This window comes from Microtus oregoni, unplaced genomic scaffold, assembly GCF_018167655.1.
Source record: "Microtus oregoni isolate MIOR12 unplaced genomic scaffold, Mior012 000017F_ref0000208, whole genome shotgun sequence".
Lineage (NCBI taxonomy): Eukaryota > Metazoa > Chordata > Mammalia > Rodentia > Cricetidae > Microtus > Microtus oregoni.
In genome coordinates, this window is record NW_024543076.1 from 1,021,947 (window position 1) to 1,047,983 (window position 26,037).

Below are 26,037 nucleotides of genomic sequence, written 5' to 3' on the forward strand. Positions count from 1 at the left end.
TCAAAGCCTGAGCCCCCAGTCAGTGCATTATTCTGTTATACTATTATACTGCTTGAGACTTGACTTTCATAAGGAGATGCTACTTAAAATCAGAGTAAGAGTCCTCAACCTTTGGTGCTGAGGATATACCATACTACTTATAGGGAGTCTTGTGATCAGGCGTAGGGAGGGCTTTGCTGCCTAGAATGAGGGTAGGGAGGAGGGCAAGAGGATCTCAGCATGTACAGCATCAGTTCTGTTAACACTGCAACCTAAAAGGGGTCCACCCAGCAAAGGCTGTTCTTTGCCAGGCATTCACCCAGATGCTGCAAATGATGAATTAGCCACGGGGAAGGCAATCAGATCGACCAATGGGATACCCCCACACGGGTCTCTTTTCATTTATGTTTCTAAGCTTGTCTTCAAGTGGAGGTAAATCCCCTTCCAGCTCATAGCAATGAGACAGTGTGATACAGTGTCTAACATGAAGAATTATTCAATAACCAGGGCCATTGTCTTCTCTCTCACCTGTACTGACTGTATTTTACTAGAACTCTGCTTTCCAAAGTCCTATAAAAATGACCTTATCATGCTGGAATATTTCTCAAAAATCTTTTATGACCCTTTTCAGTGCTATTCAAATTTAAGGAAATCTGTAGGCTTCATACTGGTGAGATTTTTTTATGATGTCCTACGTTAAACTAAAATGTTGATATGTTTTGGTTGACTGAAATAACAGCACTGGTAATCATTTATGTTTTTTTTTTTCAAAATGGTTCTGTCAGCCTTGTGTGTCTGATGCTCAAAACCCTCTTCTGGTGTTAAATACGGTAATCATTCCCACTGCAGGGAGGAGAAAGCCCAGCACGGGAGCCAGGTGACACAGGCAGGCGACAGAAAAGACAGCGTTCTAGCCAGACCTCCTGATGCCAAGGCCAGGACTTGCTCATCCCATGGTCTAATCCCCCCAAATAAGCAGCAAGCTAATCAATGAAGATGCAGTTGGGTAGACCGCTTAAGGATAACTTGGGGCTCACCCAGAGGGTTTGATCACAACGTGAGAAACACAAAGTCACGATTTCCAAAGAACTACAAGCTGTAGTTCCCCTGTTCAGCTTTTTGTTGGCACCACCAGGAACCCTGCAACCATATGTGTGACAGGGGTAGCCCTGTCAAGGTCATCGTTAAGGCATTTAGAGCTTCAATAAGGCAAAAGTTATTTGGTATAGTGAATGAACTAGTTGCTAAATGAAATGAAATCTATAGAAAAGGAAAAGGGGAGGCTACTGACTAGCACAGTGCCAGGAGCAGTCGTCCAATCAACTCTTGTTACTATTGTCATGAATGGAGCAGCATAATCACTCAAGAGCATGCGTAGAACTTACTCTGGAATAATCCAGATCTCTGGGTGTCGCATCTGACAAAGCACGGACGAGGGCATTCATCATACAGATGGGAGGAGACGGTGGGGAAGGCTGCGAGGGCTCCTGCTGCAGTGGGCTCTTTGGTTTGGAAGGCAGCCGGCCTCTCCTCCCTTTCAGACTATCTGTACGCACGACTGATGAGACACAGAGAGAGAGAAAGCCAGGTTTAAAGATCGCATTCGGAATAGACATAAATCACGAAAAGGAATCCAAACACATTAGAGCTTGGCACTGATGAATGAGCGCCACCGTTTCACAGCAGTGTTAAGTCTGGAATAACGCTCAGCAGTGACTGAGCTGAAATAACGAGGGGAAGAAAGTTATCCCATACTTACATGTGCTGATGAGTTAGCTCTGAAAATCTCCTTCTCAAATAGAACAATGGCTTTTTTAAAAAAAAATTGATTTTTGAGAAATTAGAATAAGCAGTCCTCAGTGTTGGGTAAACATAGATACCATTAAAAAGAAAATGTTTGAAAGAAAGAGACAGTGGTAAATCTGCTGCCTCGATGTAAATATTAGCAGCTTTCGCTGTTTGAGGTTATGCATAAGCAAACCGGATGGAAAGCGTGTGTTCTTACCTTCTTTAACCATGCCGACGCTGAGACACTTCTGGAATCGGCAGTACTGACATCGATTGCGGCGTCTCTTGTCCACTGGGCAGTTTTTATTTGCCAGGCAAACATATTTTGCATTTTTCTGTACCGTTCTCTGAGAAAACATAATGCGAGAGATAGTCAACTAATAGTTTCTGGAAAGAGGTAAGACCTGACAAGATGTATTTTAATTACAACGTGAAAAGCGACAGTGCAATTTGTATAATTAGATAAATTTAATTTCCTAACACGCTAGCCTGCAGGAAAAACAATTTTATTAGTGTTCCTGGCTGACAGTGGAAATCATCTTGGGTTGTTCTGAAGCGGGTCTCAGGAGGCACCCAGCTCTGAATGATAAAATCATATCTGAAATTACCAGGTCAACATATCGTACCTCAGAGGATTAGATTATCTCCACTTTTAATATCCCCCTGGGAACAATTTTCTACTTGTTCTACTCCCCTGATTATTGCTGACCTTATTAAAATAAAATCAGAATTATCTGGGCTGTCCTATGTATGGCATCACTATTGTAAGCCAGATAGCACAATAACTGATTTTGTTACTCAACAGAGATGAAATCATACCGAGTAAAGGCAAGAGTTTGTCTTGTGAAAATATATAGGAAATAATATTTTCTTTCTAAAATATATAGGGAGTCATCTATTAAATAAAAAGTAAATCCACGTGATTGCACTACTTGGCTCACTCTCTCTTTAAAGGATACATATAATAAACTGTCCATTTCCGACTTCCAATTCTTAAAGTTGGATAGAAAAATCACTATCATATCCATGAAAGAAAACCCTAAGCCGAGTAAGAACAAGAGAAAGAAATATGACTGTCACATACATCCCAGTATTTCATAAATGACTGTTATTATTGACACCAAAAAGAACCACATTGTCAAAGACACATCGTAGAACTCGATGTTGGAGATAAAAATAACATCACAGTTTTCTGAATCACGTAGAATTTTGGAATAAGACACAGAGCAATAATCAGACGTAATCTTATGCTCCGAAGGTAAAACAATGCTCTAAGAAAACAAACAACCAAAAACCCCATGGAAACCTCTGCACAGGTGTTTGCGTTTTTACCACTTAGGATAGGATGAATCGCTCTGAAAGGACCTGACCTACACAAGTCCACCCAGAGCAGAGCTCTGAATTCACTTGGGAATGAAGTCTGGGCTATGCATTAGACGAAGTTCAGGCAAACTGTGCTTAGTGACCTGTTTTGGGTTCAAGATTCTAATTTTCCTCTGACTCTTTGTTTTCCATTCTTCTTATTTCCCAAGTTTCAGTTTTACCCTGTCACCTTTTCATTTCATTTAAGAGAGTGATGACACACATGCCAAGACGACCTACGCCAAGTCTGAGACATGGCTGCTGGGTCTAAATGCAAAACTCAGAGAGGAAGACTCGTGGGGTTTCAGCACCTCCATTCTCTGTATTGACAGGAGCCTTTCACAGAAGCACTCTTCCACAGAACACGCCCCTACCTCCTAGCACTCTTTCTCCACACTGTCCTTAAGGCCACGTGCCCATTTACTTTAGATAACACATTTTCCCCATAGCCTGAAGCCTTCCCCACATCTGTGAACATCTGCACAGTGTAAGGACCCAGAGATCGTTACAGTTCAATCACCGAATTCCCATCATTAACTGCACCTCATGTCACATTTTTAAAGAATTCAATTTAATGGTAGAAAGCCACTGGGTAAATCCGGCTCCTGTTCCCTTAATTAACAGATCTGTGGGGTGGTCCAACCCCAGGCTGCCCCCACCCTTTCAAGTATAGATCTGTTTCCAAGGGGATGGTGAAGAAAAGGGAAGTTGTTGGGGAATGCTGCTGCACACTTTTAGACTTGGGATGGTAGACTCCCATGTTGTGATGAGTTCTCATTGATCTGGGGATAGTTCTAATGTAGTCTTCAGTCAACTCTTACTGGAATATCTTGCTTTTCTCCCTTCCTGCTGATCGTTCATTGCCCTTCAGCATTTCCAGTGAAATGCCATATATATATAAAAAATCAAACCTGCTAAAGGGATGTAGTTACGTGGAAGTAGCTCTGGGAGGAGAGAGAAAAAGGGAGGAGGCTAGCCTGGGCTTGGGCTCTTGCTCAGTGGTAGAGCACCTGCCCAGCAAGCACAAAGCTCTGTGTTCCAACACTGAGAAAAAAAACAAAGGCTAGCCTTAAAAGGAAGTTCCGCCCTTAAAATGCTATAAGCTTGTGTATCTGTAGGGATTTAACATGGCGACATCTATATCCGAGCGTCCTGTCATCTACCTAGAGAATTCAATGCATGACAAGATAACCATCGTCACATCAAAATTAACTGCCTGTTGGATATATGTCCAACTACCAGCATGTACATTGTCATAAATACTTCAGAGTTTCCGTTCATTAATAACTAATGTTTTATGGCTCTTTAAAAACTAGGAAGTGCTCTTGTATGCTGCTTTCTTATTTAATACAGATTTTCTCTGGGTGTGAGTCAATGGCTGGGAAATTAAGATCTAGCAAGAAGACTTATGGCGAATGTTATAAACTGGTAGGTGGTGACGAGTTAGGATTCCTACTTGAATCTTCCAGCCCCAAGTTCAGCATGCTCCTAAATATACTCTATTTGCTCCCCCCACAATCCTCGTCACCCAATCAACATTCCACTTCACCTAGGTCATCTGTGTGGTTCTGCGCATGCCTGAAGTATCAGTCGGTTAGGGTGTAAAGAGAGTAAGACAGAAATGTCTAGAACCATCAGAGACTCAATGACAAGAGAAAGAACAAGAGAATAAGCAAGCTGATTCCCCCCCCCACACACACACAAACACACACACAAGCACACACACCCATCAGATGTTGAAAGACTATTGAACTCTAGGGTCAAAGTGAAACCAGTGGCCTCTATCCCACACCCAAGCCATGCCACTGCCCAAGCCTGCCCAAGGCATACTCTCTAGGGCTCAGTTTCTTTGCTGGTAAATATGGTGAGCTTGATGACACCCCCACTGTAAAATTCTTCACTGTGTCTCTGAGAGAAGGATCAACGTGGGTAATGTGTCTGTGTACAGACCTAAGGAGGCAAGTGTTTCTAGAGGACAGGGTAGATTGGCCAGGCCTGAGTTCTACCTTCCTCCCGTCTATTGAGGAAGCTGTCCCAAAATGACTCTAGCTGGTTTACCCCCGCCCCAAATTTGCCACTGCAGAACTATGAAAAGGAGGCGTTGGGAGCACACAGGTATGAGTGGACCCCCTGTCTCCACCTCACTCTGAGGATGAGTTCTGTGACAGCTGGCTGACCTCTCTGAACCTCCGTTTTCTTCTCTAAGAAACAAGAATAATTATCCTCTGTCTTCAAAGCACAGGGAATACAAACAGCTACTGCGTGACCAAAATTCAATCATAAGTCTGTCTGATTCTAGACTTGCAGCTCTTTCTGTGAAGACTGAGAGACAAATTCCCAGGTCTGCCATACAGGCAGTATTCTCTCAGACGCTCTGGGTATGTATGGGCAAGGAGGGATAATAAGGACCTTTGGGCATTATTGAAGTTTAGAAGTTGCAGAAGTTCCTGCCCAGGAAACAAACAAACAAAAAAATCAAACAAATAAAAACCCAAACGCTCAGAAGGCAATGTCAGCTCAAGAGGTTGGGGCGGACCCATCAAGTTCATGGACAGCTTGAGTTTAAAAGCCATGAGAAAGACGGGTCTGAAGTCCTAGCTAGCCTAGGAATAGGATGCATTGTGAGTAGGCTTTCAAACTGGCAGGGGCAAGAATGTTGCTAAACTCACTTAGCTGTCTCAGCAAGGGGCCTGACTGCAGAGCGGAGGAAGCACCTGGAGGAGGCATGCTCTCACCTTGAAGAAGCCCTTGCAGCCCTCGCAGGTGCGTACCCCGTAGTGCTGGCAGGCAGCATTGTCCCCGCACACCGCACAGGTGCCCTCGCCGGATGATGAGCTCCTGTTGGGTGGCGATGGCAGGCTAGGGCTCTCTCCCAGCAGACTGGACGCCGTAGGGGAGGCTGTGAGGCCCAGCGGTGGGAAGGTCAGCGTGGCCGTCCTCTTGGCCAGCGGGAGCCCATAAGGGTGGCCCTCGAGTGCAGCAGCTTGGCTGCCGGCAGCGGCCGCGGCTCCTAGGGGCAGGCTGAGTGCAGCGGCGCCTGTGGGGTCGTAGCCGAGGTGATGGCCGCCCGCTGGGCTGGGCGCTGGAGGGTGCGGCGGCGAGGGCTTGAAGTGGAAGAGCGGGAAGCGCGTGGCAGCCATTGGGGGAACCGCCTTCATCTGCGGGTCCAGCAGCTGGCCCGGTGCGATGCAGCCAGGCGCCGAGGGCAGCTCGTCGTCCCACAGCGCCCCCGCCTGCGGGGGGAAGACTGGCGTGGTTGGCGTGGACGGCGGAGACTGCTTGAAGTACATGGAAGTGCTGGGCACGACGTCGTCCTCAGGGCCAGAGGGAGGAGGAATGGACGGCTGCTGCTGCTGCTGCTGGTGATGGTGGTGATGGTGATGATGGTGGTGGTGGTGGTGGTGGTGGTAGCCGTGTTCACGGCCCTCTTCCATCTTGATCAAAGGCCGTGGCCCGGAAGGCGGCATTTGGTACAGGCAGGAGGGCTTGAGTTCGCAGCTACTGGGGTAGCCCTCCATGAAGGTACTGAAGCTGGGCAGGGACGTCGTGGCGGTGGCCATGATCCCTGTGCTACCGAGGTCCATGGTCAGCTTGGCGTAATCGGGGTTCATGATTTCTGTGGTGTATTCCGAGCCATACGTCTGCGTGGCATAAGTGGACCCCGGAGGCGAAGGGCTATATTGGGCTTGCACGCAGGGCATATCTGCAGGGACAGAGACAAGGGCTCAGAAGCCAGTCGACACTCCTTTGCCAGCTGGATTCACTGCTTTTGAATCAGGAAACAGAGGAAGTGGCATCCTCTCCCACCTGCTGGCAAAGACTGAGTGCCCCAAGTTTACTTTCTTCCTTGGTGGGAAGACAGCTGAGTCCCCTGATTGACAAAGGGGCCATAGGAGCGATAGAACCTGACCTGCTGGGGATAACTTTACCCTCCCTTGCTCTGTTCTGCAGATCTGTATACAAATGTTTTCTTTCCCTCAAAAGCCCAGATAAATTTTAAAAATAGCTAAAATCCTAAACAAAACCAACCGGAGTGGTCTCCCTAGCCATATCGAAGGCCAAGGAAAAGGAAGGGAATGCTTTGTTAATTTGGGTAGAAGGAGGCCATTGGTTCCCCCCCCCTAAGACTTACACACAATAATTTGTAAACCCATGTGTTAGTGAAAAAGATGTCCTGTGTGGAACAAGGGAGTTAGTGACATGCTAACATTTCATGAGTGCCAACTAAGGCTGCCCACACAAGTTGTGGTCGGTGGCTGCTTCCCACCCACTCCTCCAAACAGGATTAGCAGCCTGCGCAAACTGGACCTCCTACTGATGATTTCAGTCAGCTTAAGCGGTGAGGTGGGCACATAGGCCCAGGAAATGGACTCGGGGGAGTTGATGCCATCTGCAAAGAGAAAGATCAGCTGCAACCCAACACACCCACCAAACCCTCTTACTCTCTGCTGCACGGGGTGGTGCGCGGATGCATATATGTCTACTACGCTGCTTCCCCATTTTGACTAACATGGCATTCTGATCCAGCAAGGGTAGAGCCCTTTTATGACAACAGTTAACAGCTCTTCTAACAGGCAGGGCTAGTCTAGGTATTTTCTCATGGTGGAAGGGGAAAAAAAAAAGAAGAAAGCAAGTTCAAAGCAGATACAATTTCTCTGCCAGTTCAAAGTAGATACAGTTTCCCTGCCAGTTTGCCTCGGTTGGGCCCTGGAAGCAGCTGGTATGGCACTTGCTGTAATCCTAGAGGTTGAGGTGGGTGAGAAGGCCCTGGGAGTTACTGTCTCTACTGGATGATTTTTCTAATAATTTTCCTTCTTATGGCTAAATCAAAGTGGCAACAGGGGGGAGTTTCTGGTGGTTGGTTTTTCCGAGTCAAAGGAAACCCAGGTGCCTAGCTTCTTGGAGGGTGTGGCATGAGGGTGTGACTAACAGGGAAGCCAGTGCTTCACATTTCCTTTGGCATCTTCCTCTTACCCACATTTCCAAATCTGATTGAGTCATGCATGCATGGGATGAGATCTTGACTTGAAAAAGGGTGATGAGGGCCTGTTGGAAGAAGCAGCGGTGAGGAGGAGCCAGTTCAAGCCTGCTTTCTTCTCAAGCTAGGCCTTGTGAGCTAGCTGGAAGCTAAAGATTACTTATCTTGGTGTCTAGTTCTTAGGCTGAAATGAAAACTAGTCATTTAAAAGAAAGAACACAGCTTGTTGTGTCCATCTTTCCCCTCCCTTTGCATCCCTAGGACTTCCCCCTTAAAGTCACCTGCCGTTCTTCCTTGCTGGTCTCTCCCTTTTGCTCTTTGTCTTTCTGAAGTCTCCAACAGGACGGTGACAGTATCTTTGGTGCCTACAGAGGCCTGATTCTTTCCATCCCTTTAACAAATTTGTACAAACCAAATCTGAGGCCTTTACATCTCTGTCTTCGGTTCACATGGGTTTCCTCCTTGTCTCTGAGACTCAATTCTCCAAACACCAGCACCACAAATGATTGGGGGTTTAGACCAATAAAAATGTCCCCTAGCTTTCCAAGTGATTCCTTAAATGAATATGTTGGATATAAAAGGACAAAAATAAAACTATTAAAAACAAAAGATCCTAATCTCTTTGGGGTATTTGCTTTTCTTCTTAGGAAACATAATTTTGAGAAATGGTTCATATAATCTCACTGCTCTGCTTGGTAGCAACAGGGTGTGGTATACAGCGGAGCTTCGTGCCAGGAAGCCACCTGTGCTGTGAAATCCGGGGCCAGCAGCCTTGTGTTGGTACTGGGCGAGTTGACCAGACTGCCTGCGGGGTGCTGGGTTCCCCACCATTTCCCTTGCTTCATACCTACCTGGAGGGTATCTTGCGCGCTGAATGGTGGGGCTGGGGGTCTCTCCAGCGGAGGCTGAGAGTGTAGGAGGCGGGGACGTCGGACTAGGCGAAGCAGTCGCTGTGCAGCCCGGCTCTGCTGAGGATTCAGGCTCAGAGCCCGGGCTTGTCGGGCTGCGCTCTCCCGCAGTGGGCTCTGCAGGCACCGAGAGAGGGGACAGATATTGTGGTAAGACTAGGCTGGGTCATCTTTCCCAGGGTTGGGTGAATGGGGTGGGGGTGGGGAACCTGTAGAAAAGCTAGTTAATTACAAAGAATTATCATAAGATTAAGTGAAAGTGCGTAGGGCACACGGAATCCCTGGGCAAGGAGCAAGGTAGCTAAGGGAAGGTTTGCCTTCACCTGGAGAGCTAACAGACAGCCCTTTTGTGGTACGCGATCTGATGCTAAAAGCCCCACGGCCTGTCGTCGCCCAGAAATTGATCTTTTCTACACACACTATTGGTTCCCTGCTTACGAAGTCAGGGAGACCGAAGAAATGAGAACACTTGAGGAACGAATATGGCCCGAATTTGGGGGTGGTGGTGTCAGTGAGTATACAAGAAAAGAAAATAGCCATTTTTCAACTCCGACGGCCCCCACTTCTCAAACACAAATTTTACACGCCGCGTAGGAAATGCACAAGGTCCGGAACGAATGCATGAATGCCTGGAGGAATTAAGAAAGTCTGCGCTTTTCATTCTAAATGCTAATGGAGCTTCCTTTCTATTAGTCGCGAGTTTCGGGGGCCAGGGGTCAAGCAAACAAAAGGGTACTGAGGAAAGAAGGCCTGTTCTGGGAGCAGCGCGCTCGGGCGGACAGCTTTGGCCACGGCTGCATCGGACCAAGGGAGGTCCCCTGCACTCAGCGGGCGGTATCCCTGAGGGTGGGCGGCTTTAAGGCTCCAGGCCACCCGGTGGCTCAGAGGGGGTACATTCCGGAGTGCGCCCAGAGCAGCTCCCGGGCGAAGGTCCCGGTGCACAGCCTAGTGAAACTTTGTAGCTGGAAGCTCAGCTTGCCTGGCAGGGAGGACTCCAGCTGCCCCAAATTCCGGCTTATAGCGCCCCCTTTGTCAGGGGTGGGTACAGCTCAAAGGTTAGGAACGTGCCCCCCTGAGGGGGAGCCCAACCCTCAAACTAACCGAAAGACCTCTGGTGAGCGCGGGATCTAAGAGTGGGGTAAGTCTCATCTCCTGCCGCTCCCGCACCCCGAGTTTGCTTGTAGAGAGAAAGGGGCTCTGATTCCCCAGGTCTAGGAAATTCTCGATGGCCAGGAAATGGGGGATTCCCTTGCCATCCCCAGCCCGAGGTCCTCCGATGGAAATCTTGCGCTTGCTGAAGCGCTGGCACGAGTGGATCTTTCCACAGCTGTAGCATGTGCTTCTCGCCCTCCCCCTCTCGCATCTTTAAAAGAGGGGGTGTCCAGCGACCCCCCTTCCACTGGGTACGGGTATTCCCACCCTCCCCCGGAGCCTTATCCAGAGTAGTCTTCTTTCTCTAAGGGGCGGCCTCTGAACTCGGGTGGGCGGGGGTCGCGTCTCCCCAGGGAAGGGGTTCCTCCTGGAGGCCCGCACACCGCCCACCGTACAGCCCAGCCCAGTACCCCATTGCTTTCTCCGCCCCCCATCGGCCGGTTACCTAGGCAAAGCCTCTGCGCCTGGAAACACGTTCTGTCGCTCCGGCTCGTGGCCGCTGGGGCCGGGAGCACAGAGCCTCGGGGTTGTAAATTAGGAAGAAATAACTACCTCTGTCAAAGCCCCTTTCTTTCTCGGGGGCAGACGAAGGGAACACCCCCGTGTTCCCCTCCCCGTGGTGAAGTGTGTGGAGGAAACCGTGAAACACACCATTGTGACCCCGGCTCCTCCGCGGAGTTTCCAACCCTGGGAGCGGGGGCGGAGGTTGGGCGGGGGCAAGAGAGGTGGAAGAGAGACCAGCAGAAAGGGAAAGACAGAGATTCTCAGAAAGACTGAGGGAGCCCAGACAACCCCCGGGGGGAGAATTTCTGTGAGCGAGTGCTGGGTCCCGGGGGTGGGGGCGGGTGTCTGTGGAGGGAGTTATGGCCCTGAGAGTCTTTGGCTTTCACGTTATGCTTATCTTTTTCGGCTAAAACAACTCCAATAAAGTAATCCCATTCATTGCGTTCAGTATGCGCGCTGAGCATCTTTTCTTTCCCGACTCGGTTCTATAGAAACATTTCCCGGTTGTTGGAAGAGAATCACTAGAATTGAAACAGCGAGGGAATGGCTGAACCGAACCCTGTGACCTCTCTCCCAGCACCCAAGGCCCTAGGAGAAGCAGCTAAGAGTACTGATGACCACACACTCCTCGCGGCTCTTCCCTCGGGAGAACCCGGGCACATAAACAAAAGGCCACCTCCAAGAACGTTCTTGGAAATCAAGGGACCAATGATCATGAGCTCCCTCATGACTCCCGGAAGCCTCCAACAGGTTTGAGAGGTGCCTTTGAAAGCCAGTCTCCGCAGGCTGCGCTCGCCTGCTCAGCTCTCCCTCTCACCACCTAGAACTTTCCTTTCTACTAAGAATAAAATACTCGGAGCAACTTCTCCGAAGGCGCATTGAAAAGTAACGCAAGCCGTTTCCACACCAGCCAAGGCCCGGAGAAGAAGGACGCCGTCCCCACGCGTGTCGGGGCGCTAGAGTCGGCAATTACACCCGATTACCTCCGTGGGGAAAAGTGTAAACCAGCAAGTCGGCGACGCCAGGCAGACGTGCCTAGTGGAGCCCCAGGCTCATTTCAATACAATAAGCCACATTCCTACAATTACACCCTCTTTGCCGAGCTCCTCCAGCGCCTCTGCAAACTCCGGCCGCTGCTGCCCAGGCACTGTTCCTCCTAAGCTTTCTCCCAGACAACCAGCTCCGTTTCACCATTAGGCACATTAACTTGGACCCACCAGAGTCCCTATTTTCAAACCCACTTAAAACGCAGGAAAATTACTGCCGTTCATCACCGGGGCTTCAACTCTCTGCCGCCGTCGCAGCCGCCGCCGCCGCCGAGAGCATCATTACCATGACAACTAGAGCCGAAATACCCTGAATTACAACGCTGGAGCTGCTACAGCACAAATCCAGGTCCTCCTCTTTGTTAGAGGCTTTTCGCCTCTTTGGGTGGGGAGAGGAATCTCATATGCTCCAGGGTCCCCAAGGGCCGGCTACAGGGGAAAAGTTTCAGATTGGAACCCACCCGCCGCTTGGCGAGCAAAGCCGGAGTGGGGAGGCGAGTGTGTGTGGGGGCACCCCACACTCAAACTTGTCAATTTAAGGAGCGACGCTTCCCAGCGCGCCAACTTTTAAGCAAGTCCCCGCATTAACTGGGCAAATCATACGTACTTGGGTGCTGTGGCGGTTCCGTCTTTAGAGCGAGTTTCTAGAGAGCGGCCCCGAAATCTGGACTGGGGGAGAGTCACAGCTGCTGTCCCGGAAGGGCTGCGGTGCACAAGCCCAGCGGCTCCCAGAGGCGGTGAGCGGCTGGCGGGGGATGCTGCGATCCCAACTCATGGGAGAGCGCCGCCGAGAGGTTCCGCCGGCGTCCAGTCTCCTGCTGCGACCCGGGGGTAGGATGTCGCTGCGGTTCCCACCTCCACGGCCACTGCCCGCTCTGTCAGCGTTGCAAAGTGAGCCCAGGAGGGGCGTCCGGCTGCGGCGCCGCGCGGCACCGGCGAGGGCGCCGGGCGAGAGGGGTGTGAGCGCGCGAGAGAGAGTGGAGCGTGTGTGTGTGGAGCGTGTGAGCGCGCGTGTGTCTCTGTGTGCGAGTGAAGGAGCGGGTGTGAGCTTGTCTGTGTATGGGGAACGGAGGAGGAGCAGGCGCTGGAGTGGTAGGGGGCGGGAGGCAGGAGACTCGGCTCTCCCGGCTGCGCGTTCGCTCGCTCTCTCGGCACGTCATTTATGCCACAGGAGCCCTAGCGGCCTCTCCATAGAGTGCCTGGAATGCGAGACGTCAATGTGACGCCATGGGACGCTACGTCACCCTCCTCCTCCCTCCCCTGGCCCAGCCGGTTCCGCGTGTGCGAGGGTGTGTGTGTGTGTGTGTGCGTGTGTGTGCTCGTGTGTGTGCGCGCGCGTTTCCCCGGTCATTCGCTCGGCCGCACAATGGAATCCGCGGGGAACTGGCGACCCCAGCCCCGTGGCTGCCAATCTCTCCACCACGGAGCCGCTCGCCCGGGCGCCCGTCTACCGGAGGGTGCAGCAGCCAGCCTGCGGGTCAGGCGGGACCGCCCAGCTGTCAGGCTCCGGGTGGAGTAGAGTTGGAGGAGTGCTGCTGGCTGGCCTCCGAGGCTGCCCCGGGGCAACGAGCCAGGTCGAGGGGGTAAGAGAGAGGACAGCTCTTCCGAAAGGGAAGGCTCCGCCAGCCAGCTTCTCCGAGTGACCTGGCAGTCGCTGCTAAAGGAGTCTGGCACCAGCCCGAAGACTCCCCGAGGTGCAGCTGTGCTTTCCTCACGCCGTGGTTCTGAGGCTGTTTACGTCCCTCTGGCCCTCTGAGCCTGGGCTCCTTTGCCGCCACCTCCACCTCCTCCTCCTGTCTGTTGCTGGTGTTTCGCACTGAGATGCAGATGGCTCCAGGGACAAGATTTTTATTTCTTTACCCTTATGGTGTGGGGTTCTTTACTGGACACTTTATAACTCAAAGAAGTGCACATCCAGCCACGCGCGCACTGCACGAGAAACTATATATAAAACAAACACATCACACGTGTCGAACAGCTGAGCGAGTATGACTGTTAAACAGAGCTTCTCCCCTCCCCAGCACCGGGTCAGACCGGGAACTCTACTCGCACTTTCACTTTTTTTGAGGGTTGTAGACGCCTCCCCTTCCATCTCTCAAATGAAATATTTCAAAATCAATCAACAGGGTTTATTAATCTGTCTCTAGGGGATTTCCTTTGGTCTCCTGGGACACATTTGTCTTCCTAGTTATGCAGAAAGCCTGGGCGATTGTAAGATGGGCAGCAATTTCTTCTTGGAAATGAACTTAGGGTGTCATTTTCTTGCTCAAAACAAAACAACAAAAACCGTGTCCGAGTTAAGAACTCTTAGTTCCAATGGTTGCTGCTAAATGAAAGTAACCTCTTCCAGAAATTATTATTTTTTTTTTTACGAAGGAAATGTTTGAATGAAACAATACAGACAGCTGCGGTCTCTAGCGGCCTGCTAGAATCTCAAGTGGCGTTTTTTCTTTTGACCTGTTCCCAAGATTTGAGCGTGTGGCTGTCAAAGTCGGGGGAAGAGGACCCCCTGTCGTAGCACAGGCTTCAGAATGGAAGAAAGTTCAAGCTGCTAGGACCAGAAACTCGAAAAACAAAACAACACTGTGCATATCTGTAAGTCTACGCCTCCACTTTCACTTTAGCAGGCTAGTGTGCCTAAGACCAGGAGAGGACGCTCCAAAAGTTGCCCTAGCCCGGGGAACCGAGCCCCCGGCCTGCGGGTGCGTTCCCATCCCCGCCCAGAAGGAAGGAGGGCGCTCCTACATTGTCTCCATTCAAAGGCTGGGGGTTGGGGGAGCAGGACCTGGAGCCGCGCGGCGCTGACGCACGCGAGGCGCGTGATTGACGCAGGCGATGTTACTAAATTGGGCGGTTGGCCGGGCCCAGGCGGCGGCGCGCGCGGCAGATAGCGGAGTAGGTTCCCCTCGGTCACCCCCGCCCGTCTCCATTCAGCGCGGCGCGGGGCGGGGCGAGGCGGGGCGGGGCGGGACGGGACGGGACGCGCGCGGCCGCCTCGGGATCCGGCGAACCAAATATAGACGGGTCCCGGCTATTTTTAGTGGGTCCTCGGGAGCGCGCTCGAGCCGCAAGAAGGGGCGCCCCGACTCGTCCCGGAGCGCGGTCGGCGGAGTCGCCATCTTGTACTCGGCCTGACCCGTCTGGTGCCGGGCGACGAGGGCGCGGAGGGCCGGGGGCTGAAGGGAGGCGCGGGCGCGAGCGGGGGCGCGCTGCTGGTGACACGCGCGCGCTCGAGGCCGGGCGCGGTGATTCCCCGTCCGCCCGCCCGCCCGGGCACCGCAAGCCTCTGGGCCAGGTCTCGCCACCGGGCCTGCCGGGCGGGCCCTGACTCGCGAAGAGGCGGAGCTGCCTGCGGCCACCACTTCCTGAGAGCCGGGGATACCCATCCCGGACGTCACGGAGGAGCCGAGGCGGCGGTGGTGGCCCAGGACTCAGGCTGCACTTGCATCATGGGTGCAGCAGCAGCTGCCCCGCTCCTTTGTGCCTTTTTTCCCCCTATTGAGTAACTGCTTTGTTAACTGAAAATACCATGACGGACCAGTGCGATCACCAGTTCCAGACCTCAAAGAAAGTGAAGCTGTCAGGCAAGAAGAGGGAGACTCCCCCAGCCGGCTGCGATGGTATCTGGTGGGTGGGTGTGTAGAGAAGCACTTGACAGTTTCCACGTATTACTTCTTGCCTAACTCTTCACCCTTATGGTTTAAAAATACTTTTATTTCCATGCTGTAAAAGTTTCATCCGTGTTCTGCACCCCACCCATTCCCCTTCACTTCAAAAATCTCATACAGAGCTGGAATCACTAACCAGGAACCCTAAAATCAGGAACAAGTTTTAGGAGCCGTGACATCCTTCCATGGATTTATATGATACGTTACATTTTCTAACTTAATATGTAAAAGGCCCTTGCTCAGTCAGCTATAAAGTCACTAACTTTGTTCATGTGAGACAAAGTTCACTGTGTTACTCTAGCACAGAAGCTAAACACTGTTATAGTTTACCAAATATATGATATCACTCGCATGTGTGTAGGTAATAAAAGCCAGCATCGTAGATCTCCCTGGACTGAAGAAGTGTCCTCACCCACTCTTAGCACTGAACTGCGTGGCGGTGGTAGAGGGGAAACCACTATCCTTGTTTACCTTAAGAAAAACACAGTTTACCCTTAGCTACCCGAGAATTTCTAGCGATAGATTCTGTCTTTGAGTGAGTGTCTTTGGAACCTATCCTGGCTAATCTCGTGCCACTTTTCTCCTGTGCTTTCTTTTATAGCTTTCCCTTCCCGAGTATCCGTCAGACCCCCAGCTGCAGTTCCCTGATCCTCAGTGGGCATGTGCCAGTCTGCTGTTCCTGGCAGGGGCTTCTCAGAGCAGGGAGCTGGGTTCACCACTGGAGAGTTTCCAGGGGTCATTGATAGCTGACAGGACTTTGAAACTCAAAAGGAAAGTCATGGAAGCAGAGATGGGGCTCTCTTACAGACTAGGACGCCCTCCTCTGCTTAATCAAAGGTCCCCAAACGAATGCAGTTTTTCCTGCTTTAAAAAAAAATGTTCATAATCCATTCTTTTCTGCATTTTAAAGGTCTGATTTATTACAGATAGGAAATAATATTCTATGAGGCCCATGCTATTTTTTTAAAGAAATCTAGATTACTTTTTGATTATAGTGTTTTTTAAGTGAAATTCAGCACTAGATACAGCTAAATCTCTAATTTTGAGAAACTCAATAGGATAAGTATCTTAATCTGTGGCATAATGAAAACATTCCAGATCTGGTTCTTTTTCTAGGAAAAAAGACATTATTGTATGTTCTATTTCGTACACACAAAGTAAAGAAAGCCCTTTCTACTTTTAGGACAGCCAGTCTGTCGAAAACTTTCTATACAGTATAGATTTGTCAGATAACTATTTTATTATTTCATTTTGCTGTGAATTTGTACCTCTAATCTGCCTGCAAGAAAGAAAGATATATTTCTCTTGCAAAATAAAATGAAAGATTTGAGGAAATTTTATGTGTGTGATATAAAACAATTGTTTTAGCAAAGTGGGATTAAAAAACCTGCTCTGAGAAGAATGACATATAATCTTGTTGATTTTGCTAGTGTGTAAGATGATTACTGTTATAAATAAGGAAAGATGAAAAAGAATTATATATATTCCAGGATCCCGGGAGATGGCTCAGTGCGTAAGCAATTGTGAGTGCCTTGCAATCATGAAGTCCAGGGCTTGAATTTCCAGCATCTGTGTTAAAAGCCATGCATGACTTTGTGTCTGTAACTCAGCTTTGGAGGACACGAGACTTGTAGATACTGGGAGCTTGTTGACTAGCCAGTCTAGCCAAGCCAGCTTGAAACTCTCTTCTATGAGAGACCCTGTCTCAAGAGAATAAGATGGAGAGCTACAGAAGGGCTCCATATGCCCTTCTCTGACCTCCACATGCATGTACACCTCCACATGTGCATGCACCATACATGTACCTGCATGCATTGTACACACACACACACACGCACACACACACACACACACACACACACACACAGAGAGAGAGAGAGACTGAAACTACAAGCCAGAGAGAGAGAGAGAGAGAGAGAGACACTGAAATACAAGCCAGAAGTCATCACCTAAGAAAAATGAGTTTTGAATTTTAAGTCCATGTTTTCCAAAACCAGTGCAGAGGTCCTATACTAAATACACTCACATGCATACTCCAGCCAGTGCGCAGAGGTCCCATACTAAACACACTCATGTGCATACTCCAGCCAGTGCAGAGGTCCTATACTAAACACACTCACGTGCATACTCCAGCCAGTGCAGAGGTCCTATACTAAACGCGCTTACGTACCTACTCCAACCATTGCAGAGGTCCTATATTAAACACACTCACGTGCATACTCCAACAGGTCTATATAAAATTTACTAACTTTAGCTGACACTCTGCATTCCCCTCCCCACCTCTGCAGCTGTACCTGGATTTTGTCTCCTCAAAGCCCAAAGGCCTGTTATTTCTAGACTCTTCCTGTCATAGCTAAACTGCTATCCTCACACAGCCTTCGGCACATTTGTTCATTCTGTCTCTTTCTTGTGGTTACCCTTCTCCTCCTTCTCCACTTACGAAGATCTTACCCAGCCTCTAACACGAGCTTATGATGAACCAGACTGTGCTTGAGTCTTTCATAATGTTTTTATTTCTCTGTGCTTTAATTCTCATTTGTCCATAACTTACAACCCTGTCAAATCCCAAGCTCCAAAAACCTGCCTCACTCACTCCTCTTTGGAATTTCTGTGGGACTCGAGAATGTTCCCAGATAATAAACAACCAGAAAATATGTCCTGTATTTAAGTTGAATGCAGAAAGACAGCTGCCATAGTAAGTTCCGTGGCAGACATGTGGATAGGGCATTTTTGGCGTGGATGGGTATATTTGAGGTCACTGGCGTTGTTTGCTTTACCTGAACTTTTCATGTTCCCGACTGAACAGAGCTTGTCAAGGTGCCCGCCAGGAGCACAGACAGCTGCATGGTGATGATACAAGGAAATGACAGTTTGGCTTGTTGCGTAGGAAGCTCTGCTATGATCTTTTCTTTTCTTTCCTGGCAGACTTTTGGTTTGACTCTTACTGTGCTCTAACTTATTTCCTCTCTATGTGTGCTTTCTCTGATGCCGCTTTCAACAGTGAACTCCAGCTATGGGCTTGCAGTCGTTACCGTCCTTCTGGGGGGGAAGATACTTTAAAACTTGGGAAACCGGGAACTATGGCATCTATGCTCAGTCAGTTAAATGCAAAACTTCTTGAATTCCTTACCTTTTCAAATGTTGAAGTAGACTTGTATGCTACTGTGTTACGTGGGAGACGAAGAGGGCGAAGGTTTGGGGACCACTGTGTTATGTGGGGGAATGAAGAGTGCGAGGATTTGGGGATCACTATGTTATGTGGGAGGGTGAAGATTTGGGGATCACTGTGTTATGTGGGAGGGTGAAGATTTGGGAATCACTGTGTTATGTGGGAGGTGAAAAGGGTGAAGGTTTGGGATTAGGATTTGTTAGATGGTCTTGTGACTTAGAATCTTACTTTTACAAATCCTACTTTAACAAAGAAAAGGCAAAACAACAAATAAGGAGAGCCTTCTGATTTTATAGAAAATTTTCTAACATGTACAAACCTGAGATGGAGAGATTACTTTGTGGTATAAGGGCTAACAATACTTTACGGTCTCAGTAATGGCTTCCCATCCACCTGTAATGCGAATGGCCAGGACAGACTTGTAATCTGGTTTGAAAGATAATTTGATTTCTCAATTGTGTTCTCCCTGGTCACTGGCAGCTGGAAGATCGCAGTCATCTCAAAGGGAGAGATTATTGCCCAGGTATAATAAGGCAGTTGAAGTTTTAGCTAGCTGCTCACTTCTTGCCCACTGTCCCAGCTGTGAAGAAAATACTGCCTCATGTGTTCAAGTTCAGTTCCTCCCATTTCTTCAAAAGTGAGAGGCAAGGCCCTACAGAGCTATTGGCTGCTTATCAGAGGCTGGGGTTGGCCTCGACTACTGGGAAGCCACCCAGCCTTGGTAAAGTAATCTTTTAAGGGCCTGTCAGGGTCTGTAAATGACAATGTTGAGTTCCCTTGGTGATCTTGTGGCTCCCAAAGTTGAATGCTCTTTTGAACTAGTTAAATTCTGTGACTCATGAGTCTTCCTGCCCCAACCCTTAAGTAACGACGACCTGTTGTGGTCAGGAGGCTCATTAACTCTTCCCTGTAACACATGTGCTTTTCGTGGTCTCGCTACCTTGGTCGTAGTGTTTTATTCTGCTGCTCTGGCTCGCACGGTAATGAACTCCAGCCATCAAACGAGCGGGATCTCGGTGGTCTGAGAGCCAGCGCACTGCCAGCTCCACAGCCCTTTCCCTGTCCGCAAGCTAGAAAGGAGCAGAAGCCCGGAGGGTCCAGAAGTCATTTTATATTTAGTCTTGGAATTTGTCTTTGAGCATTCATCTGAATATGGATGAGTCAGAAATTGACTTCATACAAATTAGCAAACTTTCTTGGAGCTGATTCTGTTGTTTGCTGCTCTTCACTCCTTCCTGATCCTTCCTGCGTGCTAGGCATAAGCCATTGCTCAAGAGCGGCAGCCGGGCCAGAGCTGTCCTCTGGCTTCTTCCTAGAGACGGGCTGGTGACGCCGGGAAGAGATGTCAGTCTTTCTATGTCCTACTGAGTGTGAGCAGAGAAAGTAGACTCTCATGGCAAGTCACCAGGAAGTCCCAAGAGCGTATCAAGTTGAAGAAATGCTGGCAAAGTGACGAGGAAAAGCTTGGTGGATTCTGCTTGTGAACTTGCTTGTTCTGTGGTTGGATTCATCCTTTGGCTGAGTACCCCGGCTTTGTAGGCTTTGGAAAGTTCTGAATCTTAGCAGATTGCAGGTTTCTGTATTGTCTAAGTCAGGTTTGGATAGTAAAGACACAGTTTGTCCATTAGGGTTATTTTTAAAAGGCCTGTTCCACATATTTAGGTATCTGGTTTCCTACTTAGATCATGTAATTAGTAACTGATTCTGATTTTTTTTTTTACCGTAGTACATTTTCCAGTATTTATTCTGCATGTTTATAGTTCAGTGCTGGAAAATTCTTCCCTGACATCTGTTCTAGATTAGTTCCCTATTCCAGTTATGTTTTCCTGTTTTATCAACTGTGGCGAGGAGAATAGAAAAGTCATATTTTAAAGATCCCTGCTATTCAAGTGGAGTAAAATGGAATAAAGTGTCTTATTTTTCTAATTTCTGAAAATAATTATTTTAAATTCCCTTCTTAAATCACCATCTTAAAAGACAATAGAAAAAGTAAATAAAAATTTGTAATAAATTTATCATAGTACCAATACCTTTTTGTAGTTGTGAAATGAATGTTTTAATTTTCAAACTTTTTTTTTTGAGACAAGGTTTCTCTGTGTAACATCTCTAACTGTCCTAGAACTCGCTCTCTAAACCAGGCTGGCCTCAAACTCACAGAGATCTGCTTGCTCTGCCTCCCAAGTGTTTGGATTAAAGGTGTGTGCTCCCACAACCTGGCTCAAACATTTTTTGAGAGTGCTTGTCTCAATTTTTTTTAAAAAAAAATGTCTTCCCATTCCAGTTGTCTTGGGCCTCTGTAATTTTTGGAATGACTACTTCTTTTTTCTTTCTTCTTCTCCTCCTCCTCCTCCTCTTCTTCCTCTTCCTCCTCCTTCTCCTCCTCCTCCTTCTCCCTCTCTCCCTCTCTCTCTCTCTCTCTCTCTCTCTCTCTGGTTTACAGGATTTCTCTGTATCTTTGGAACCTGTCCTGTAACTAGCTTTTGTAGGCCAGACTGGTCTCGAACTCACAGAGATCCACCTGCCTGTCTCCAGAGTGCTGGGATTAAAGGCGTGCGCCACCACTGCTGCCTATGACTGTTTCTTTTTAAAGAGTTCACTAGGCCCTCAAAGTAGGTGCTCCGTAAACATTTGACGAACATGTGAAACTGATTGCAAGAAGCTTATTAAAAATATTCTCTTCTTCATCCTTACCAGCCTGTGGCCTTATTAGTTTTCCGAGGTCATTTTACTCATGGTTCGGACATAAGAGAAGCAGAGAGAGCCTGCTTTGCACCCAGTAGTCAGTGCGCCTACCTGCAGGGTAACACATACTGACATCTGTGTTCGAATGCAGAACCAATTCAGCTTTCCAAAGGACTTGTTGCACTAGTTTGTGTGCACACACGTGTGTGTGTATGTCTGTGTTTGGTTGTGAGAATATGTGCTCATGTCTGGGCAAGTGGCCAGAGATCTGTCCCTCTTTATTTTTTCTGTCTGTCTATCTATCATCTATCTATCTGTCTATCTGTCTATCTGTCTGTCTATCTATCTATCTATCTATCTATCTATCTATCTATCTATCTATCTGTGTATCTATCTATCTACCTATGTATCTATCTACCTATCTATCTATCTATCTATCTATCTATCTATCTATCTATCTTTCTTTCTTCGTGGCAGTGTCTCTTACTGAACCTGGAATTGATAGACAAGGCTAGGCTAACTGGCCAGTGAGCTTTGGGAATCTTGTTGTTTCTACCCAAGTTCCCGTTTTCAGGAATTATGTGGATGTACACAACTCAGGTAGTATGGCTTTCTGTGTAGCAGTGGGATTCTAAACTAAAGTCCTCACGCTTGCATGGCATGTACTTTACACGCTGAGCCGTCTCCACAGCCCTGCACTGGTTTGGGTCTCCCATCCCCTGACCCTGAGAATTCATCTCTGGCTAGTCTTTTGATTTTGATGAGCGACTGGTGTTGCTTTTGCAAGATTTCATTCTTCCTTCTTCTCCTCACTGTCCCTGTCCTTGGCATGTGTGTTGGCATGAGTGACTTTCTCATGTGTAGTTGTCAGACTTCCAACCGTGACTCTCACTGTGCTTTCCAGCCCTTTATGCTTCTCTTCAAGGCCTTCAAGTCGCTTCTGTATGCACTACCCACAGGCTGAGGGGCCCTAGACTGGAGAACATTGGCTAGGCTCTTGAATTATAGCTACGGCACATATTTAAACATTTTAAGACTAAAGTTTGGAAAGGGGATCCAGTCACATGGTGCAAATAAGGAAACACTGAATAATGAAAAGTTTCCTTTCTCCATCTCCCACTGCTGAGTCACCCACCTTTCTTTTAAAGATCATTTTCTCCTTGAGCCAAGGTCTCACACTGGAGTCTAAGCCAATTTCCAGATTGTGGTTAGGCCTGCTTCTGCTTCGTAAGACTGCAGCTGGGCACCATCATGCCCAGCTTTTCTAGAGGTTTTAAATACATCTCAAAGCTGTTACGGATATGAAGTCAGTTTTCCTTGTTATACAAACAGGGCATTTCCATATTGTTCTGCCCTTTTTACTTACCAGCATATCTTGGAGTTGGCTCCACAATAGTGAAAGGGGTCCTAGACTTTTTCCACTAATAATGTGGAGATTGCCCCACATGGCTGGTAGTGTATCATCATTTATTTACCTGGTTTTATACCAACAGACATTTAGGAAGCTTCGAGTCTGTAGTTAAAAGTGTTGCCACAATCCGGGCATAGTGGTACACAGCTTTAATCCCAGCACTTGGGAGGCAGAGACAGGCGCATCTCTGTGAGTTAAAGGCCAGCCTGGTCTACATGATGAGTTCCAATACATCCAAAGCTACATAGTGAGACCCTGACTTGAGAAAAACAAACAAACAAACAACAGAAAGCCCCACAACAGCAATAACAATAACAAAAAGCCAGAACCAGACAGTTTTAGCCTGGTGTGGTGGCACATGACTTTAGTCTCAGTGTTTGGGAAGCAGAAGTAGAGGCAGGTAGATCTTTGTGAGGTGAGGCCAGTCGAGTCTACAAAGTGAGTTTTAGGACAGTAAGAACTGTTATACAGAGAAATCCTGTCTTGAAAAACAAACAAACAAAACAAAAAGTGTTACTATAGTAAACACCTATGCTATGAAGATGATTTCAAACATGTGCAAATATATTTATAAAATTCCTAGAAGTGGGTTGCTGGACCACATCATAGTACCTTGATAAATAATTGCCTCCCCAGAAGTTGTAAAATTTAAACCTTTCTTGACATATAGGCAAATGCCCGATTTATGCATATTCTTGCCAACAAAGTAAAATTTTTAACCATGGGTTTTTTTTTGTTTTCAGTCTGGTAAGTGAAAACTGTTGGCGTGGTTTTACTTTCTGTTTCTCTTATGAGTAAGTGTGAACACCTTTCCCTGTGTTTGAGAGCTATTTCTCTTTCCTCTTTGTGAAGTGTCTCTCTGCATGTTTTGGGAGGTGGAAGGGATTAAGCATTCCTGTGTGGTCCCTGCCACGGTATGGATATCTGCCTCTGTAATCTGAGTTGCACCATATTTCCCCTAGTTTTCCTTTGTCTTTGAACTTTACTTCTGGTCTTATTGTTCTGCAGATTGAAAAATATGTGGTTGGATTTGTCAGCATTCACTTCCATGACTTCTGGAATTTGTCAGTTAGAAAACCCATTTCACTCCAAGTGTATGAATGATTTCACGTTGGTTTGTATCCTTTTGTCATTTCTATTTTGGATCTCAATATTTGATTCTTTTGTCTTGGTGTATGTCATGGAGAAGGTCCAACTGGGTGTTTCTCCTGATGGCTATTCAGTGGCCTCAGCGCCATTTGTCCACGTCTCTCCGGTTGCTGCTCACTGAAGCAGGACTGATTCATGCACTTGCTGTTCTTACACCTTCTTTGCTGTGACTGAACACGGACACAGTCCTGCTTGCCTACCTGTAGAGCATCTCCGCTGTGGTGCCAGTGCCTTCCACCATGGTACCTCTGCCTTCCTCAGCAGCTCCAACAGTCTGGCAGTCATCCGATGGGTGGATACAGACTGCCCAGAAGGCTTGCCAGTTCTCCTGGTGCAGTAATTGGCTCAAAAGGAATCCTAAGTAACTAAGGTTCATTCACAAGACTCTTCAAACCTGAGGTAGGCCCTGGCTGTCGAAGGTCACTGCTAACCAGATCTCTAGAAGCTGAGTTGCACTGCCTGGGTCCTCTCCTCCTTTTGTCTGATTTGTTTCTCTTCCTGAAGAATCCCCTCATCTGCCACCTCTGCTTTGTCTGACCAAATAGGATTTTACCTCCTATTTTCCAGGGGTACCAAAGTGGCCAGAAAACAGTCCCGGTGTCTCTATTCTGCCCTGGCCAGCTCTTTTTCCTCCTCTACCAGAACTGTAGCTGTGGATGGAAAGAATGAAACCTCTCACCTGAACTAGAAGCAGATTATGTTTTTGACCCCAGCTTTGTCCTACCAGGTGAGAGTGTCCAGGCCACTAGAGCCGAATCCACTTTGTCCCTGGTTTCCTTGGCTGTTCTTTAATAAAATACTTCCTTTCATTTTGAACCACTGCCCTAGGCATCCTTCTCTGCCAAGCCTGCCCAGGCCACCTTGCCTGTTCTTTATTATTGAGCCTTACTTTGTGATCCTGTTTCTTATCTCAGGCTTCAGACCTCCCTCTGAGGGTGATGGGACATTGTGCTCAGTACCAGTCTGACTTAGAAGCCATTTTGGTCAAATAGGCTTCAGTTGAATGCAAACTGGTTAACTGGAAAAGTTGGCTAAAACAATTTGGTAAAAAAAATGTATCTTAAGTTCTTAAGCTTTGAGTAGTATTAATAGTGTATTATGGGAGTGATCAAACACTGGCTCACTCTCAAGGTGTTTTCCAGTCTCTTAACTGTTAGTGACAGTTGCATGCTGTTGCTCGTGACATCAAAACATTCGAGCAAGCTCGCTTAGCTGCCCAGCAGTTGGAGAGAGTAGACAATTGTAATCTTAACTTAAGAGGTAGTAGAACCTGGTTGGAACGAATCAAAACATCTAGAAGCAAGATAAAAACATGTTGGCTTGATTGTTTTCTTTTTCCTTCATTAAAAAGGTCAAACTTGTACAGTACAGGACACTCAGAAAAATACAGATAAGGAATACAAGGAGAGAGAGAGAGAGGAGAGAGGAGAGAGAGAGAGAGAGAGAGAGAGAGAGAGAGAGAGAGAAACGAGTTTATGAGTAACTGATGCTGTCCTCTGTCATTCAAAGGCACTTTATACACTAACTCTGCTTACTGCCATTTGCCCCAATTGGCCTGAGCATTCTTAAATATTATGTTATCATCTTTTGCCCAGGTCAGGTTTCTGTTCATGTTTGCTTTTTTGTTCTACACCTGTAGTCCAGTCCACTTTCAATGAATTAAAATTAGATTCAGTAAGTAGGTTGCCATTCTCTTCCCTTCTGTCCATTCTGCCTCAGCTTGTATGCAGCCTGGGCCCTCAAGACACTCGTGTTTACTGTAAGTAGGACACCTTGTAACTGAAGCCACTCCACCAGACTCTTCTCTACAGTTCTCAAAGGGGACCAGTTAAGAATTCCTGCAGAATTTACCCTCCCTTCCCATCCCTCCCTCCCTCGCTCCCTCGCTCCCTCCCTCCTTCCCTCCCTTCCTTCCCCCTCTCTATATAGGATATTTATGAAATTCATTCTTGCTGAATGTTGTGCATATAAATTGTATAGTGGAAGTGGATGCAAAGGAATAGGTTTGCCTTTCAGCGAATGCAGCTTGCTGCAGAGAAATCCATCTCAGTGGAGGGAGTTACTGCTCTTAGAGACGTAGTCTTGCTGTGGAATCCAGGTGGGTCTTCAGCTTGAGTTTCTCCTGTTTTAGCCTCTTGAGTGCAGGGATAACAGGTCTGTAGCATCTCTCTCAACATGGAGGAAGTTTGCTAAAGAGATTTTCTCTAAAAGCAAAGTTGTCAAATATATGCTATATGTTGT

At 47.9% G+C, this 26,037-nt stretch overlaps 1 protein-coding gene across 1 annotated transcript in view; it reads right to left on the bottom strand.

Annotated features, from left to right (window-relative positions):
* Positions 1-12,859, bottom strand: part of Nr4a3 (nuclear receptor subfamily 4 group A member 3) — a 41,714-nt gene extending 28,855 nt beyond the window's left edge. The window contains exons 1-5 of the mRNA XM_041667893.1: positions 12,325-12,859; positions 8,959-9,132; positions 5,865-6,832; positions 1,985-2,114; positions 1,365-1,537 (exon numbers count right to left, since the gene is read on the bottom strand). Of these exons, the coding sequence (XP_041523827.1) occupies positions 1,365-1,537; positions 1,985-2,114; positions 5,865-6,830 (1,269 nt within the window). The 5' untranslated portion in view covers positions 6,831-6,832; positions 8,959-9,132; positions 12,325-12,859. The remainder of the gene's footprint in view (positions 1-1,364; positions 1,538-1,984; positions 2,115-5,864; positions 6,833-8,958; positions 9,133-12,324) is intronic.
* Positions 12,860-26,037: the final 13,178 nt, after the last annotated feature.